At 34.6% G+C, this 16,973-nt stretch overlaps 1 protein-coding gene across 2 annotated transcripts in view; it reads right to left on the bottom strand.

Moving 5' to 3' along the window:
• ALCAM (activated leukocyte cell adhesion molecule) overlaps positions 1–16,973 on the bottom strand; it is a 209,886-nt gene that overhangs the window by 45,249 nt on the left and 147,664 nt on the right. For both annotated transcript variants that reach the window (XM_002716725.5, XM_008267007.4), the window contains exons 2-3: positions 7,867–7,967; positions 4,384–4,603 (exon numbers count right to left, since the gene is read on the bottom strand). In XM_002716725.5, coding sequence (XP_002716771.2) covers positions 4,384–4,603; positions 7,867–7,967 — 321 coding nt within the window. The remainder of the gene's footprint in view (positions 1–4,383; positions 4,604–7,866; positions 7,968–16,973) is intronic.

Genomic DNA, 16,973 nt, shown 5'->3' with positions numbered 1-16,973 from the left:
GACACATACTATTTTAGCAAAATTACATATTGATTCCAAAGTGGTTTAAAAAAAGTTATGTGAATTATGTCTTAATATGATTCAAGAATTCATAACCAAATGCAGAACTGAAAGGAAAAGCAATACTACAAATTTACTTGTATTATTAAAGTCATTTAGTCAAGAGCACTAATTTAAACTAAATTTTGCTTTTGAACATTCATGTCTAAGTTCTCTAAAATCACTGAACTGAACATTTATCAAATGATAAAAAAAATCTTAATTCATTTTCTTCTTCCTTGCTGATCCAGCTATCTTCATTGGAGTAGCCAGGGGCTATAATATTGTCACAGGGCCAACTGAAGTTGTTTTAAATTATAGAATAAGGATATTTTAAATAGAATCTTGTAATGTTCCTTGCATATCTGATATTGCAGTATTTCTCTCTCTCTCTCTCTCTCTCTCTCTCTCTCTCTCTCTCTCCGTGTGTGTGTGTGTGTTGGGGCAGGGGGTAACTATATCTTCAGGAGCATATATGTGCCAATATCCATTGGCATGGTATGCAATGCTAAGATTCAAATGGTTTATTTTTAACTGAATAGATTGTGGGATTTTTGGTAATTAGTAATTTGAGATCTTCTAATATATATAATTAAAAGCTAAGCTATATTTAATATTTAGTATAATTAGGAACATTTTATAAATAGCAGCGTTGCTTTTTCCTCTACTTTCTTTATTATTTTTGATCAGCTGGAGAAGTTATACAGGAGATTCATATACCAGATAAGAAGAAAATTGTGTTAAGGGGATGGGGACAATCAGGAAGAAATAAACTAAAATAGGTACCTCCTTTTGCTCTCACAGATAGGCTATTGTTAGTGAATGCCTTCAGAGCAACCAGAAATTGTCAACTCATTAAAATGTTATATTTTGGGGTATTTAGCCATCTCACAGCCAGGAAAGGACATAATGATAAATGCAAAACTTCTATAACATATAGAAACTTACATAACTTTACAAAACTTATAACTAACAGTATGCTAGTGATTTGATCAAAAAACCACACAGAGGATATCTCAATTTGGTATGAGAAAAGAGGAAGAAAAGGCAGAGGCACCAGATAGGGTGATTTGGAAATGCTTTTTTCAGCACTTACCAGCAATCACTTTAGGAGGTTACTTATTTCATTAGATTGAAAATTTATCATTTTTATATAATGAAATATGTAGTGTAGGTGGTGTCATTTGTTTAACTGGCCATTGTCTACATCTTCCTTTCCCTACAAATTTTTACTTTCAGGTTAAATAACTTCCATGAAGAGGGCAAAGTGAGGGACACTCAATTCTGAAAAAGCGTTGAGAACAACAATACCAAATGAAAGACATACAGATAAAATATTTGAAATAAATTGTGTTAGCCAGCAAGCACTGCTCATAATTGTGGGAGGGACAGTCCACATGGACATCAGACTCTCACATAAGTAAGTCCAGGGTGCGCCAACAGAGTAAAAGAGGTTGACAGTCTGGCAGGGATTGTCATATTCAAATACTTTTTCAGAGCTGAAGATCTCCTTTCTTCCCCCAGTCTTTTTCTATTTGAACAAATTATTATTAAAATACTGAGATATTGAATACATAGAATGCTAGCAAATTGAGTAGAAGCAGCTTCTCCCCTTCCTCTGCCCTCTTCACTGGCTCTTGAAAAGCAGCCTTGTAACAGAATGAGAAAGCTCTCACGGAATCCCTTAGCCCCACTATGGTGGAGTGATTTGCTCAAGGTCAGAAATGAGCAGATTTGACAAAGCGAGTTCTCCTAGTGACCAGCTCAGTGATTTTTCCATTTCACCACCAGCCATGTGGCCCTCTGGAAACCCATTTGACCTCTCAGTCTTTAAAGGTCTACTTTGCTTCTGAATGATTTTATTAACCTCAAATGTGCATTAAATGCAGACACAGTCTCACTGTGATGGCATTCAACTCCAAAGGGGGGGAGGAAGCTGATTAGTGATGACAAAGCATGTCACTTATTTGGGTAAGGGCAGGTTTATGGGTGTGATTTCTTGCATCTGCAGTACAGTTTAAAACTGAACAAACAAACCTACATTAGAGGTAACAAAGTCATCACTCATGGCCTCTAGTCTGAATATAAATAATTTGATTTTGCCCACGGGGATGGTAACCTGCAGCAGGCTGATCTGGGATTGGCTCTCATCAACAACACTCAATTCTGTAGTACACAGTGCATGTTGCTAGGTGATTCAACAGAGGGAAACAGAGGACTGATTGATGAGCCTAGTAACTCTTAAGTGACTGCAATATAGACATGCATAGCATGAAAGTCTCCTTGTCACAGCTACTGTTTGCTTCACAAAAAAGTGACCCCAAGCAAATTCGTTATTAACAAGACAAAAGGGAAAGCCTCTATATGTTCGTGTAAATTCTTTCTTTATCATGAGCCTAGCTATTCACTTCATTGGATTTTGTGGGTCTCATAGAATCTAGAATAAAACACCATTTTCAAGAATGGGTAACTAGTCTATGTAAATTCTCCCTGGCCCACAGCCTGGAATGCAAATTCTGCTTCTGAGGATCACTTTGTTTTCAATAACATTCAAAAGAAGGGGGCAGGGTTGCTGGCAGTATATGGGGTGTGAGTTTGTTTTCAGTTTTAGAAATCTTCTGTATTCCACAACAGCTTACAAATTTTGTTAAACTAGACAAACTGAATTCTTTTTCAGACTTCCATATGCATCCTTTAAGGAAAAGTTATTTTGAAAAATGACTCAAATGCTTCTTCTAAATGAAATGACCTGGATTTTCTCAACCTCCTTACATGCTATCTTGATATTCAATAGTTTTAACGAAGAAAAAAATAAATCTTACAGTGGAAAATTAATGCACATAAGCATTAGGGGGCTGCAACTTAACTTCTATACCTACTATGGTACATTCCTGATGTTTAGGTTCATTTATGGCAGCATGGCCTATAATCCAAGATATCTGGTTCCTCTCTTTCAAATAAAGTGTCCTGAGCAGTACATCATCCATCCTCTGAGTAACATCAAAGTGAAGTGAAAGATAAAATGCATGAGCCCTCGGCAAATACAGGATGTGGATTATCTGGGGTGCTTCGTGGAAGTAGCCATGACTGACATTTGGTACTCAGTTTGATTCATAAAATGATTGAGAAGTGTAGATGGCTTTTAGAAAGTAACTTCCCAGCTGAAAAGTAATCAACTGAAACGTGCAGTGTGGCTTTACAAGGTTCTTCTCAAGAACAAAGGCTTCCTTTGATTCTATAAGCACTCTTTGAATCCACATCATGAACTTTGGGAGCTTTGAAGTCCAAATAAATACTTCAAGGATAGACCTACTTAGCTGCATGGTCTATTATAAGAAAACAAATTCACGGTTACTTGCTTTAGATGGAAGGCCCTCTGGGTTTCTTTCTTCCCTGTTGATTTTAATAATTTCTAGGTGCTGTCAATTTATCAGAGAGCAAATGACAAAATTTAGAAAGTGAGACCTTATTCCCTAATTTAAAAAGATTGAGATTCTGAAACTTTTGAGACCTGTGTTACCTCCTGCAGTTTCTAAGATATGATGATGTAATCTTTAATTTGAATTTTAAAAGATGAAATGCTTTAATTATACTTCCTCAAGTCATTCATGTGAATAGCACAGTAACATCAACTGTATATTATCATTAGGCAAAGTAACTTTGCTATTGTGATCACTATAATTATTCCAAGTTTCTTCTACAATTTTCATTTCTTCCAACATTCCTCTACTGTGTTTCCTTAGTGTATCCCATATCCATAATATAGTGTGGGGAAATTTTCTAAGCCAAGTGAACTCTTTAATGTCTAAATCAATAAGCATTAAATGTCAGTATATATATACACACATATACTTTTAAATGTATATATGTGTATATACACATTGATGTATATATTTATAAAATGGTTTGGATTTACCAGCATTTTACTGTTTCTGTGTATCAATATGGCAATTTCATATGGTTAGCTAAAACATGCATAGGTAAGCATGATTTGCATGATCATATTTATGTGCCATGTATCCATGGATACATCACAGAACATTTATTGGTACCTGTCACTGGAAGTTAAAGATTATATGCCAAATGTCACTGGTAAAAGTATTTAATATCTCAGGAAATTTTACACAGCTAAACAACAGATAATTTTTTTAGTTCTTCTCTGCAAATCTCCTATTTGAAATTCAGATTTTTTTTATCCTTGCTGAAATGAGCAGCATGCATGAGCAGAATGAAGATCTCTAGAAGTCCTCTCAAATAGATTCCTGCTGCAGAGACATTAGAGTCCAGTCTTTCCGAAACACCAGCCATCAATCCCACTTAGCAGTTATGCTGCAGATTACTTACTGAACACCTTGACTACTGTAGGAGCCTCAAACACATCATCCTCAGTTACTAGCATGCACACAAATCTCTTTTCATCACTGATCCTTGCATTACTGATAGACAAAGTGTAGTTTTCTGAGAGGTTCAATCTGTCTTTGTATTCTGGTACATCATCATACTGCACACTTTTCTTTGTTGAGGATCTGAAGGCAATAAATACTGGGGTGCCATCAGGCTTTTCCTAGAATTAAAATAATAATAATACATTTTAAACAAAAGCACATTGAGATGATTCAGTATTATGCTCAGAATAACAGAAACTCCTTAGTTATCTTTTCCCACAAATACATATAACTTTTATCCAATAAAGATAATTGTGAATACAAGACTCACAAAGATCTCTGGCTACAGAAAATCATTATTCATAGGGAAATTGCATTCATTTACAGGTATCAGTTTAAACGCATTAAAGTGAAAGAATAGAGCTCTTGGAATGTGACCTTTTCTTGTCTATCTGAAGGACAGCATCAGTGACAGTACCGAATCTAACAAAGGCTCATTTTATATGTGTATAAAATAAAAATCACACATGTATAAAGTGGTGTTCAGATAACCATCACAGTAGGCATATCCTTGAGCTGCAAGTACTCAGATACCTAGATATCCTGGGCAATTATTTTTGGCATATTCTTCATTTTAATCCACATCCTTGAAATGTCCACACACGACTTTCAAGCAAAACTGAAATGGCTGACCTTCACACACAGCATCATTTAAACAGTCTTCATGCAGTAACAGTGTTTACTCTTGTAAAACAATCATGGCCATTAAGCAATAGACTAATGTGAGCCACTAGAATCTATAGTTTTGCTATCTGAGTCATAAAATTATGCTCAAAACACTGCTGCATACAATTTTATCAAAATTAGAAATATACTGCCATACACACTTATGCCAAGAGCACTAGATAGAAAATGCATTTCTTCTTCTGACTGCACCAAAGATTGTCTTATCTAATGAACAACTTGATCGAAAATTCAGACCAATATCTCTACTACTTACCTCCTACAGTCTTTGTGGAAATAAAGCATGTTAACATACATGACAAATTTTAAGATTCAGGAATTAAATTTTTAAAAATTGTTAACATATATTACTATGTTTGGAATCTAAAAGTTATAGTTCCTTAAATATTTGAATACATCAATTATAGTCTTAAATTTCTGATTTCAACATAGATTTACAATTTGTATCCTTGCCTTAAACCATTCCTTTCCTATGGGAAATATGTGAGACCAGTACCTTCAGTTTCCACATTCATTCCCTTTTGCAATAAATAATATCTATTATTTTTTGAGAAACTATATGGCAGGTGCTTTCTTTGGTTTCTCTATGCAGTAATTAACTGATTTAATATCCCTAACAACCCTCTACATTAGAGTTATAACATTAACCTCATTTTACAGATTAGAAAGTGGAGGTCAGGTTTGGTTAAGTAACTTCCCAAGGTCCCAGCTAGTAAATCTGACCTAGATTTGGACTGAGCATCCTGGCACCATTGTGAAAATACGCAGCAGTCTTCAGAGACATCGGTTGCCTTTTCTGTTTCAGTCATTGTGGCAGATACTGAAGAAGAAGAGGCAAGATTGGGGCTGGGAGGAGTGAGCAGGGGCTCTGATCTCCACTCTACAGGGGGAGTACAATGTGATCAGGGAGAAAGCAGCCCATCTGTCCTCTGTGTTTGCGCCCCTTCACTGGATCCAAATCTGTTACTTGTCTGTCAGTTACATTAAATTAGGGCTTGTATCATATTTCTGCAAATCAGGACTCATTATGGCACACATCGTACCTCAAACATTTCTCAACAGCTCACTGCTGAAGTTGTTTGCTTAACTAACCATTTGAAATTGTCATCATTGTTTGGTTTCTAGTACCACTGTGCCAGTACAGTCTAGGTGAACAATACTTCCTTGTTTATATTCGAACTTTTCTGTGATAATTTAAGTTTTTGTCACCTGAATCCCTTCATTTTGGGAGCAAAATTAATTCAGCAGGTGACATATCATAGTCTTCCAAACCCTTCGAATTTTAGAGGTACACATAGAATTCATCTTCATAGGCCTTAACTTCAAATTTCCATGTTTATAGGGAACCAGGAACAGTTCATAATTACTGAGTGAACTTGAAAGCAAGAGGATAGTACTGAAAAGTGCTAGGCTCCCCTACCCGCTTCCTTTCCCTTCACAAACCACTCTAGAAGCACAATGGAAATAACCCACTTCCTCAAATGAGCACCACATGTTAAGCACTAGGTAAATATTTTGATATAAATTACTTCATGTCATTCCCACAACAACACTATGAAGAATAAATCGTTATTATCATCTTATTTTACAGATAAGAAATAAGGATTACTTCACTTGCCCAGAATATTATTTTAAGTATATGGTAGAACCTGTTGGTCTGATTTCAGAACCCACCCCTTGAATGCACTCTTAAGTACATTTCCCAGATTGTGCTCTGTAGAATGTTTGTTCTTGGAGATATTTGAAAACAAAAGTTGTTATGGTCAAATGAACCTCAGAAATGAATCAAACTGTGACCCTCAGACAATTCATAACACATCTCAACATATGAGAAGCTCTCAGAAACTGCTCACGGAAGAAACTTTCCATAAATTATTTGTGCATCAAATCCTTGCCCTAAACAACTGCCTTTTAAAATTTCACTGAGCTAGGAAAACTTTGTTGTTGTGTCCCAGGAAACTTACACCTGCGTGAAGCTTGCAACCTGCTGTGAATTTCCTGTGGTTCAGCATTGGGAAACTGTACTTTACAAGCACCTTTCATTGATTTTGGTAATTGAGAAATTTTATCAGTCAAAGTTACTTAGCCATTCCACATCCAACTACCAGGATCTCTACTCTCCATTTCCAGATCCATCTGCATCTGTATAGCTAAGAACATTTGACTTGGCCAGCAGCCAGAAATGGATACAACTAACATGTTAAATATAAAAAGCTGCTACAGCGTTGCCACGGTTCTAAGGCTACTCACCAGGAACGTGCCTGTAATGCTGGTGACTTACCTCCAGCGAATACCTGAGTGTCCTCACCACCCCTGTATCTTTCCTTGGCAACAGCCCATTCAACACAACATGAGCTGGTGGGGAAAGGTTGCCATCCTCCACTAAGCTCTTCCTCATATGCCACTGATGTTACTCTGGAATTCTGTCTTGTCTTTGCCTCTGATACTTAAGAATGTATCTTTCAGACAAACATGATCTAAGAGCTACATATTTATTGGCTTTAATTTAAAATTATATTTGCTATGCAAGACTTAGGCACTATTTTTGACATATACATCAATTCTACCTTGTGTATTTGTACACATAGATGAATATTGCCATTATGTTAATTTGAAATTCATTTTTATTCACATAAAATATTTTATTTAGAAAACCAGAGACAATTAATCAAATCCAAGCAAGATTGGTTGCACTTACATATTTCCATTTGCCAAACATAAGATTCTGAGGTACATCGAGTCGGCAAGGCATGATTATGGTATCTCCATATGCTGAATTTACAGTATACCATCCAAGACCTTTAGACAAAAATAAAGAGAGAGAGAGAAGTTTTTAAATTCTCTTCTTGAAGTAACACAAGAGTATAGTGGAATTTGCAAGTGGATTATCTTCCTTTCTGTACTTTGTAACAATATATTTCAGAAAAATGTGCAGGACAATACAAAGATTCACATTTAAAATTCTTAAGTGTAGCTTTAAATAAGTCGTGCTTTTCATTGCAAAATATGATCGAACTTATTCTTAAGGAAATTAAAATAACCCTTACAAATTGAGAACTAATGCATATAAGACGACAACTGAATTTTTTTGTATGGGGGAAAATGAACATGAAAACGGTTTATTTTTTAGTACTAAAGTTAAAAAAAATAATTTTCATTTTGCATAAGATTTGACATTTTAAGGATTGGTAGTATGAAAATCCTTCATAAAGTAGAGTTACAAAGTGATTAGTTGTATATTGTAAAGACAATCTAATTTAAAACACAATTCCTCACTAGTGTACAGAAAATTTTCTGATATTACTTAATTTCTTACTGTGAAAAATATAAACAATTCAAATGTAGAAGAAAACATTTTTTCATATGAATGTAAGATGTCAATCACATCATTTCACATCATTATATATACACAAAGTTATATATATGTGTGTATATATATGAAGTTTTAAAAAAACAGGCATTTAAATTGGCAGCAGTACTTAGGAAGTATCTCAGATAAAAATGCCTACCTTATTATGTTTACAATGATTTTAAAATCTAATTTTTACAACTGAATATCTATAAAGATATGTCATAGTTGGATATAATGTATGAAGGGGCTGTTTCAAACTGTAGAGAAAATATAAACAAATGATATTTTGTCCACCAGGTGGTGCTAATGTGCAAAGCTAAGGCAATTTGCAACATGTAAATAAAACCATCTTACTACCAAGGAGGTGGATACCACCTTTCACTATCAATCATAGTGCATATAAAAATGTCATCAAAGTGTGAAAATCATTAACCTCAGTAAAGAAAAAAACTAATAAAATTCCCATTTTAAAATTGTATCTATTGAGGTAGTTACTATCCCTTTAAGCAATTTTGTCCCAGTGAATAAAATTACAAAGAACACACCTTCATGTAAACATGCCACATAATAACTAGTTTTCAGTATTTTTATCATTGTTGAGATACAGTATACAAAATTTAAGAAGTGAGAATGGGTTTTCAATGGCTATTTAAAAAGTTCACTTAAAAATGCTTACCAGATGCTCAGTACAATACTGAAAAAATACTTAAATATTTTTTGTTTTATGCTCTCCATATTGTACCTATAATCATTTTTTAACATCAAACCATGAAAAAGCATAAGACTCTAATGGAGAAATTGTCTCTTCATTGTCCTTAAAATAAAAATAATTGGGATTTAGTTATGTGATTGATGATATGCAAGGTAATATTTAGGATATTGTTATATATTATGTTAAAATGCTTGTTTTCCATTATATTTAACTTCTAGATGTGGAATTTCTACTTTGTACTTCCAAAAAACTTAATGCTTTGTCTTTTCTCACAGACCATTTCCCTTTTCCTATAGAAATTTCATGTTCTATATACACATCAAATTTTATGACAGATTTTTAAAACTGTGAATTTCAAGATGTGTGCTAGCAAGATGAAAATGCAATTACAACAGGGAAGGGACAATATATTTTTAATCTTCGAATATCCAGAAACAATGTCTGGCATTTAAGGGTATCTAATAAAATAGTTTCTTATCTCAATGTTTTGGAGTTCAGTTTGCTTATCAAATTAACATTTTCAAAAATCAGAGAGAAGTTGATAACATTGGAACTTTGTGAATTCTTATTTCTTTTTTTTTTTTTATTTCTTTTTATTTTTTGACTGGCAGAGTGGACAGTGAGAGAGAGAGAGACAGAGAGAAAGGTCTTCCTTTTGCCGTTGGTTCACCCCCCAAGTGGCTGCTACGGTCAGCGTGTTGCGGCTGGCGCCTCACGCTAACACAGGAATTTGAAGAGCAGAACAAACAAAAGTGAAATACAAAAGTTCATGGAAATGAACATTGTCTTTTGATTCCTAGGAAGTACCCTTGTAAAGCATGTGACAAGAATGAAGGAAGTAGGTAAAATGCCAACAGTTACAGATGTACCCACTGCTCCACAGGCTTAAGGCAGAATGAATGACAATGAATTGGATGACATTATGAGCTATAATCATGCTTAGTTTATAATCAATTTTTAAGTTTGCTATAATTACCAACTTTCCTTTTGTGGTAAGAGTACTGACGCCCAGGCTTATCTGACAGAAAGATCAAAGGCTTGCATCTATTGGAGACCTAACACCACTAACCTCCCTAGGCATAAAACGATTTAAAGACTACAGTAATCCAGCGGTGAGTTAACATCCTAATTTACTTTTTATTTACCTTTATTATTTATTTATATAAAGGAAAGAAGCTTCATGGATTTCATATGTACAGTTTCAAGAGAATAATGGTACCCCCTCCACCTTTCCTCCCTCCCTTACTCCCACACTCCTTCCACCCACTTCGCTTATTTTTCTTTTAACTTTTACAATGACATACTTTCTTTTTTTTATCTTTTATTTAATGAATATAAATTTCCAAAGTACGACTCATGGGTTACAATGGCTTACCCCCCCATACCGTCCCTCCCACCCACAACCCTCCCCTTTCCCACTCCCTCTCCCCTTCCATTCACATCAAGATTCATTTTTGATTATCTTAATATACAGAAGATCAGCTTAGTATACCTTAAGTAAGGATTTCAACAGCTTGCTCCCACACAGAAACATAAAGTGAAAAATAATAGATGATTTTTTTTTAAATGATGATGAAATCAGATCAGACCTATTTTTCATGTTTAATCCCAGTGAGAGTCAAGTTGGGAATTGATAATTTCTTTTTTTTCTTTTTTTTTTTTTTTACATAAGATCAGTTTAGTGTACATTAAGTAAAGATTTCAATCGTTTGCACCCCCATAGAAACACAAAGTGAAATATACTGTTTGAGTACTCGTTATAGCATTAAGCCTCAGTGTACAGCACATTAAGGACAGAGATCCTACATGAGGAGTAAGTGCACAGTGACTCCTGTTGTTGACTTTACCAATTGACACTCCTGTTTATGGCATCAGTAATCTCCCTATGCACCAGTCATGAGTTTCCAAGGCTATGGAAGCCCCTTGAGTTCTCCGACTCTTATCTTGTTTAGACACGGTCATAGTCAAAGTGGAGGTTCTCTCCTCCCTTCAGAGAAAGGCACCTCCCTCTTTGAAGACCTGTTCTTTCCACTGGGATCTCACTCACAGAGATCTTTTTGCCAGAGTGTCTTGGCTTTCCATGCCTGAAATACTCTCATGGGCTTTTCAGCCAGATCCGAATGCCTTTAGGGCTGATTCTGAGGCCAGAGTGCTGTTTAGGACATCCGCCATTCTATGAGTCTGCTGAGTATCTCGCTTCCCATGTTGGATCACTCTCCCCTTTATTTATTCTATCGGTTAGTGTTAGCAGATACTAGACTTGTTTATGTGCTCCCTTTGACTCTTAGTCCTTTCATTATGATCAATTGTGAACTGAAATTGATCACTTGGACTAGTGAGATGGCATTGGCACATGCCACCTTGATGGGATTGAATTGGAATCCCCTGGTATGTTTCCAACTCTACCATTTGGGGCAAGTCAGCCCGAGCATGCCCCAAATTATACATCTCTTCCCTCTCTTATTCCCACTCTTATGTTTAACAGGGATCACATTTCAGTTAATTTTCAACACTGAAGAATAACTGTGTGATAATTACAGAATTAAACCAGTACAATGATATACTTTCAATTTACTTCATAATCATAATCACAAGCTTAACCCTCCACCAAATAAAGAATTCAACAAGTAGCAAGTAGAAAAGACACTGTTCTTCAAGAGTACAGACAAGGGCTATAAACAATAATCAATCTCAAAATGAATTTCTAGAGATGTCTTAATCTTTGAGATAAAGTTCCAACAAGATCTAAAGTACCCATCAACCTGAATTATTCTGTTTACACTTTTCACAGAAGAGCTTTCTCTCTTTGAATTGCCAAGTCTAAAAATTGAATTTAGCTTACTAGGATTCTCCTGAAAATTTCTCCCTGTAATATTAGTAAAACCATTCATGGTTTTGTAGTCTCAGGATCACTGAGTGCTGTTGCAAATATAAAATATACTAATGTCCTTCCTCAAAGAGGCTAAATGTAGAATGGAAACTGAACATGCATATGCACAAGCACCTGCAATTGTGGGAGATGAGTTATACCTATGTGTATATGCATACATCACAAGACACTTTAATTGGACTAGAATTTTCTGTATGTAATGTGTTCTATAAATTAAAGGCACTTCTATGAATTATTATTACATTGGGAATCCAAATTTTTGGACCAAAAATAAGATATAGAACTGTGTCAAACTTAAGAAGCAGAGTGTAATTATTCATGTATTTATAAGAATAAAGGCTTATTAACCAAAGATAATGATTAGAAAGGGTTCATAGGAGAATTAAATGAAAGTACAACAGGATAAGCATAGGATAAGAAAAATATCTTGACCAAATAATTTTGACATATGAGAGGGTACTTCAAAAAGTTCATGTAAAAATGCATACAAAATATACATTTGTTTTGAAATATACCTACACAAGAAGTCTTCAAAAAGCTCATGAAGATGTTATGAAAAACCCACACATGCATTTCAGTTTTTTGCACCAAAATGAAGCCTTTGTAACTCTACCTTTCAAATAAAATAAATAAATCTTAAAAAATAATTAGGAAACCTATGGAGTTGATGAGTCATAACTCCTCCGAGTTTAGGCTTTCCACTCACCCTACTTTGTCTTTGCTGTCCCTTGGGCACATCTATCCTGGTTGAATTCCAATAGTGTATCCTTTCATGCCTATCTAAAAACTCATCTATTTGTAACTCAGTCATATGCCAATTATTTATTGAACACTTAATATAGGCAAAGTGCTAAGTGGACTTTGTGGGGGAAATAATATAAATAAAATATCAAGGCCTTTTTTTTTTTTTTCAAGAAACATGATGGAATTTGTATCAGGCACTTAGTGAGAATGTACAGCAAGGAATCCCAGCAACAAGCCTCAGAATACTAGCAAAATGTTTTGGAGTAAATTGTATTTGACTTGAACACTGACTTTAGGCTTCAGCAGATAGGAAGGTAAGGACTACTTCACTGAATGTCACAAGCAGGGCTCATGAGAGTCACTGAGTGACACTTGATTTTCTCTCTCCGTGCAACTCAATTTTTTATTATAGTATTTTTGCAGAGTAGATTTTTGATCTTCATAAGGAACATGTCCTATGACTGGCAGCTTTCCAAAATTCATAAATGCACATAAAATTTCTCTAGTAAAATGCAATAAAATGTTAGCTCTCTTTACTTTCATCCTCAACACTAGCACTTGGATTCTTCTGGGAGCTATTTTTAAATAATAAACAAATACTTTATTTAGAGAAGATCAAAAAGGAACAAAATTGATTTAAGTTATCAATTCTTATTTTTTTGAGAGGTGCCTCATGAATTTTAAATAAGAAAATACGGAGATTCTACTGTAATTGTTAAAATTTCTTAACTTGGGATCTATGAAGAAATTTTAAGGCATATACAAGTCTTCAAATTATATTTAAAAATTTATAGTTCACTGAAAGTTTTTTTCAATTGGAAGATTCAAATATTTGATCAGAATTGTCAAAGGTGACTTTAAAAAAGAGTTTAAGGTTCACCCCAAGTTGAATAGAAATAATGGAAGCAAAATTGGTTGGTATCAAAATTTAAAATGCTAATATTATTTTATCTAACAAATCCATGACTAGGAATATATCCTATGGTATTTTTACATATGTGCATAAAAAACTATATACAGAGTTAATACACTATTATTTTTAATCCTGAAAAACTGGAGGAACTTAAATATAGTAAGAGGGGACTGAAATAGAAAGTACATTCACACAATCCTCTAAATGAACTCACTGAGGGGCCAGAACCGTGGCTCACTTGGTTGATCCTCTGCTGGTGGTACCGGCATCCCATATTGGCGCTGGGTTCTAGTCCCAGCTGCTCCTCTTCCAGTCCAGCTCTCTGCTGTGGCCCAGGAGGGCAGTGGAGGATGGCCCAGGTGCTTGGGCTCCTGCACCCACATGGGAGACCAGGAAGAAGCACCTGGCTCCGGCCGTAGCGGCCATTTGGGGGGTGAACCAACAGAAGGAAGACCTTTCTCTCTGTCTCTCTCTCTCACTCTCTCACTCTGTCAAATAAATAAATAAAAATTTAAAAAAATAAAAAAATAAATGAACTCATTGACAAGTGAAAGCCAAATGTACAGTTTTTTAATTTTTTTAATTATTATGTGTTCATTTTATTTTTCTTTTTTACCTTATTTTCCATGTTAATGTGATATTAATTTGGTACTAAAATTTTTTAAATCATGAAATCATTGAATTATTTATTGCCTATTAAGTGTTTACACTGTGTCAAGTGCTCTTCCAGGTTGGTAGAAATGATCTGATGGAGTTTAAATTCTAGAGAAAAATATTTATAATGTATTTAAAATATTTATTTCTATTTTTAAAAGAAAAATATCAAATTTATGTCCTTTACAATTGGGCAAACTATTTGAAGTAATGGCCTACATTTTATTTATCTCAAAATTCTTTGCAGCACCTTGAAGGTTGCAGTAGCTCAACAATAGTGAGTAACTAAAGCCCTTTCTTTTACCTTTAGAGTACTCTACAAGATCAATTAGCCTATATCTTTTCTCTGTTTTTAATATCCCAGAAAACAATATATGTACTATTTATTGAAATTCTAAGGAATTCAACCAGAGGGTAGGAAGAAGGCAGTATCATAGTGATTAACAATGAAAATATTAAAATCACCCCTCACCAAAAAAGCCATCTTTTTCAAACAATTTCACAATGGAAAATAATATAAATACAAGAAAACATATATATCGAGATTATATTGAAAATGTCTTATGCCCTGGGTTTTAGGAGACAGAGATTACCACTTACTCCACAATGGGATCCTAATGTGACCAAGTCAATTCCAAAGTGAAAAGTTTTTGATGAGGCCAGGGGGTCTATATCAACCTGCAAATGCACAGCTCCCTGAATGGTAGTAACCCGAAATAAAAACTCTTAAAGCACCATGTTCTGAGTATGTGGTAGGAAAGGGAGACTACATCAGATCAAAAACTACACATTTTTGTATATGAAAGAAATGATAGTGTATATTTTATTTTGAAGCAGATTTTCATAGTGAATGAGACTAAGGAGAAATGTTTCACATATTTCTCTTTATACTATATATTTTGTTCATTATATAAATTAAGAATACACATGTAATTAACATATTAATCGAGCTTCATAAAGTTAACTATTTTCTACTATAATACTTTTAATTATCTAGATGTGAAGCTACATCTTTCAGGTGCTTACACAAAGAGTCCTGCACTCAATTACTCAAAACAATGAAATAATAATAAATCAATTTCCCTCTTCACCCACCCCCAATTCAATGTCTTGCATTAATTCCTGCATTTTCTGTGTCCAGATTATGAGAACTGCACTTGACAACATCATAAATAAAGAGGCAGGCGGAAGAAACTAATATTTGAATACTACCCAGGGTAAAATAATACAAAGGAAAGATAAATGCATTTAGGCTTTATTAAGCTAAACATTTTCTCAGCATGAAAGTCCAGGTTTAATTATTTTAGAGAATCACTTCTATTTAAAAGAAGAAACCACACTTGCCTGTGAATTTTACCACATAAGTTGTATGGAAATTATTAATTATTTGAGCAAGAAGAAGAATTAACTACACTGTATTCATGAAAATGCTATTAGCAGACCAGTGTTTCATAAAGGAACTTAATGGTATAATCTGAAGTCATGGAAACTTCTTGAATTTAGAAAAGAGTCTGTTTTCAGAAAGAGGTCAGAGTAATTGTGACATTATTAAATTTGTTTTCTGCAAATAATTTCATGTCAAGACCATAAAAAGACCTCTTGATTTGAGAAAAATCAAAGCTATTTTTGATAATACTCCAAAGCTCTGAAGCAACAAATTGCTTTTAGCTTTATTATTCCTTAAAATTCTTTAGAAAAATATATCATAAAGTTTTTTAGCCAATAATATCATCATTATTTTCACAGAGAGTATCTGTTAATAACAGATTGTGCTAATTGTATTACTTAACATTTAAAGTAATATTCAATAGTATTAGAATTGCAGACATAGAATTTTATTTTATAACTGAGAAAGTAAATTACCAGGGATAACAGTGAATTATAACTGAATGAGCATGTTTTTTGCTTCTATATTTTTTGAGGGATAGCGTCCAGTGTGATAGCTTCTAACTCAGTACTAAACTCAGTATCTAACTCAGTACTAAAAAATGTTTATGTTGGCTGAAATAGCTTTCTGCTTTTTTCTCCACAGGAATCCTAATGAGCATTGCCTATGTCTCCTGAGGATATGGATTTGTACAATCAAATGCGCTAAGTAATAAAGGTTAAAGAGCTATTTAATAAGTTCTCCCACATATTTGGTGCAGCTTGCTGGCTGATTTCCAAGATTTAGATTTGTGTAAATTCCATGCTTTTAATTGACAGCTCCCTGGAGGAGCTGCAATGTATGTTAAGGTCATAGGAAGAAAATGATAGCTTTCCATAGCATTTTCCTTTTCTTCAAGACCTAAACTGAGCTTACTCTAAGATCTAGTTTTCTAGCTTTGAGGAAGAACAAGAAATAGGAACATTTGTTACAGATATATTTTAAAGAGATTAAAGGAAAGGCCGGTGCCGAGGCTCACTAGGCTAATCCTCCGCCTGCGGCACCGGCACCCCGGGTTCTAGTCCCGGTCCGGGCGCTGAATTCTGTCCTGGTTGCTCCTCCTTCAGTCCAGCTCTCTGCTGTTGCCCAGAAGGGCAATGGAGGATGGCCCAGG

The sequence above is a fragment of the Oryctolagus cuniculus genome, chromosome 4, assembly GCF_964237555.1.
Source record: "Oryctolagus cuniculus chromosome 4, mOryCun1.1, whole genome shotgun sequence".
NCBI lineage: Eukaryota > Metazoa > Chordata > Mammalia > Lagomorpha > Leporidae > Oryctolagus > Oryctolagus cuniculus.
The sequence above is the reverse complement of the archived record's forward strand: the minus strand, read 5'-3'. Positions and strand labels throughout refer to the sequence as shown.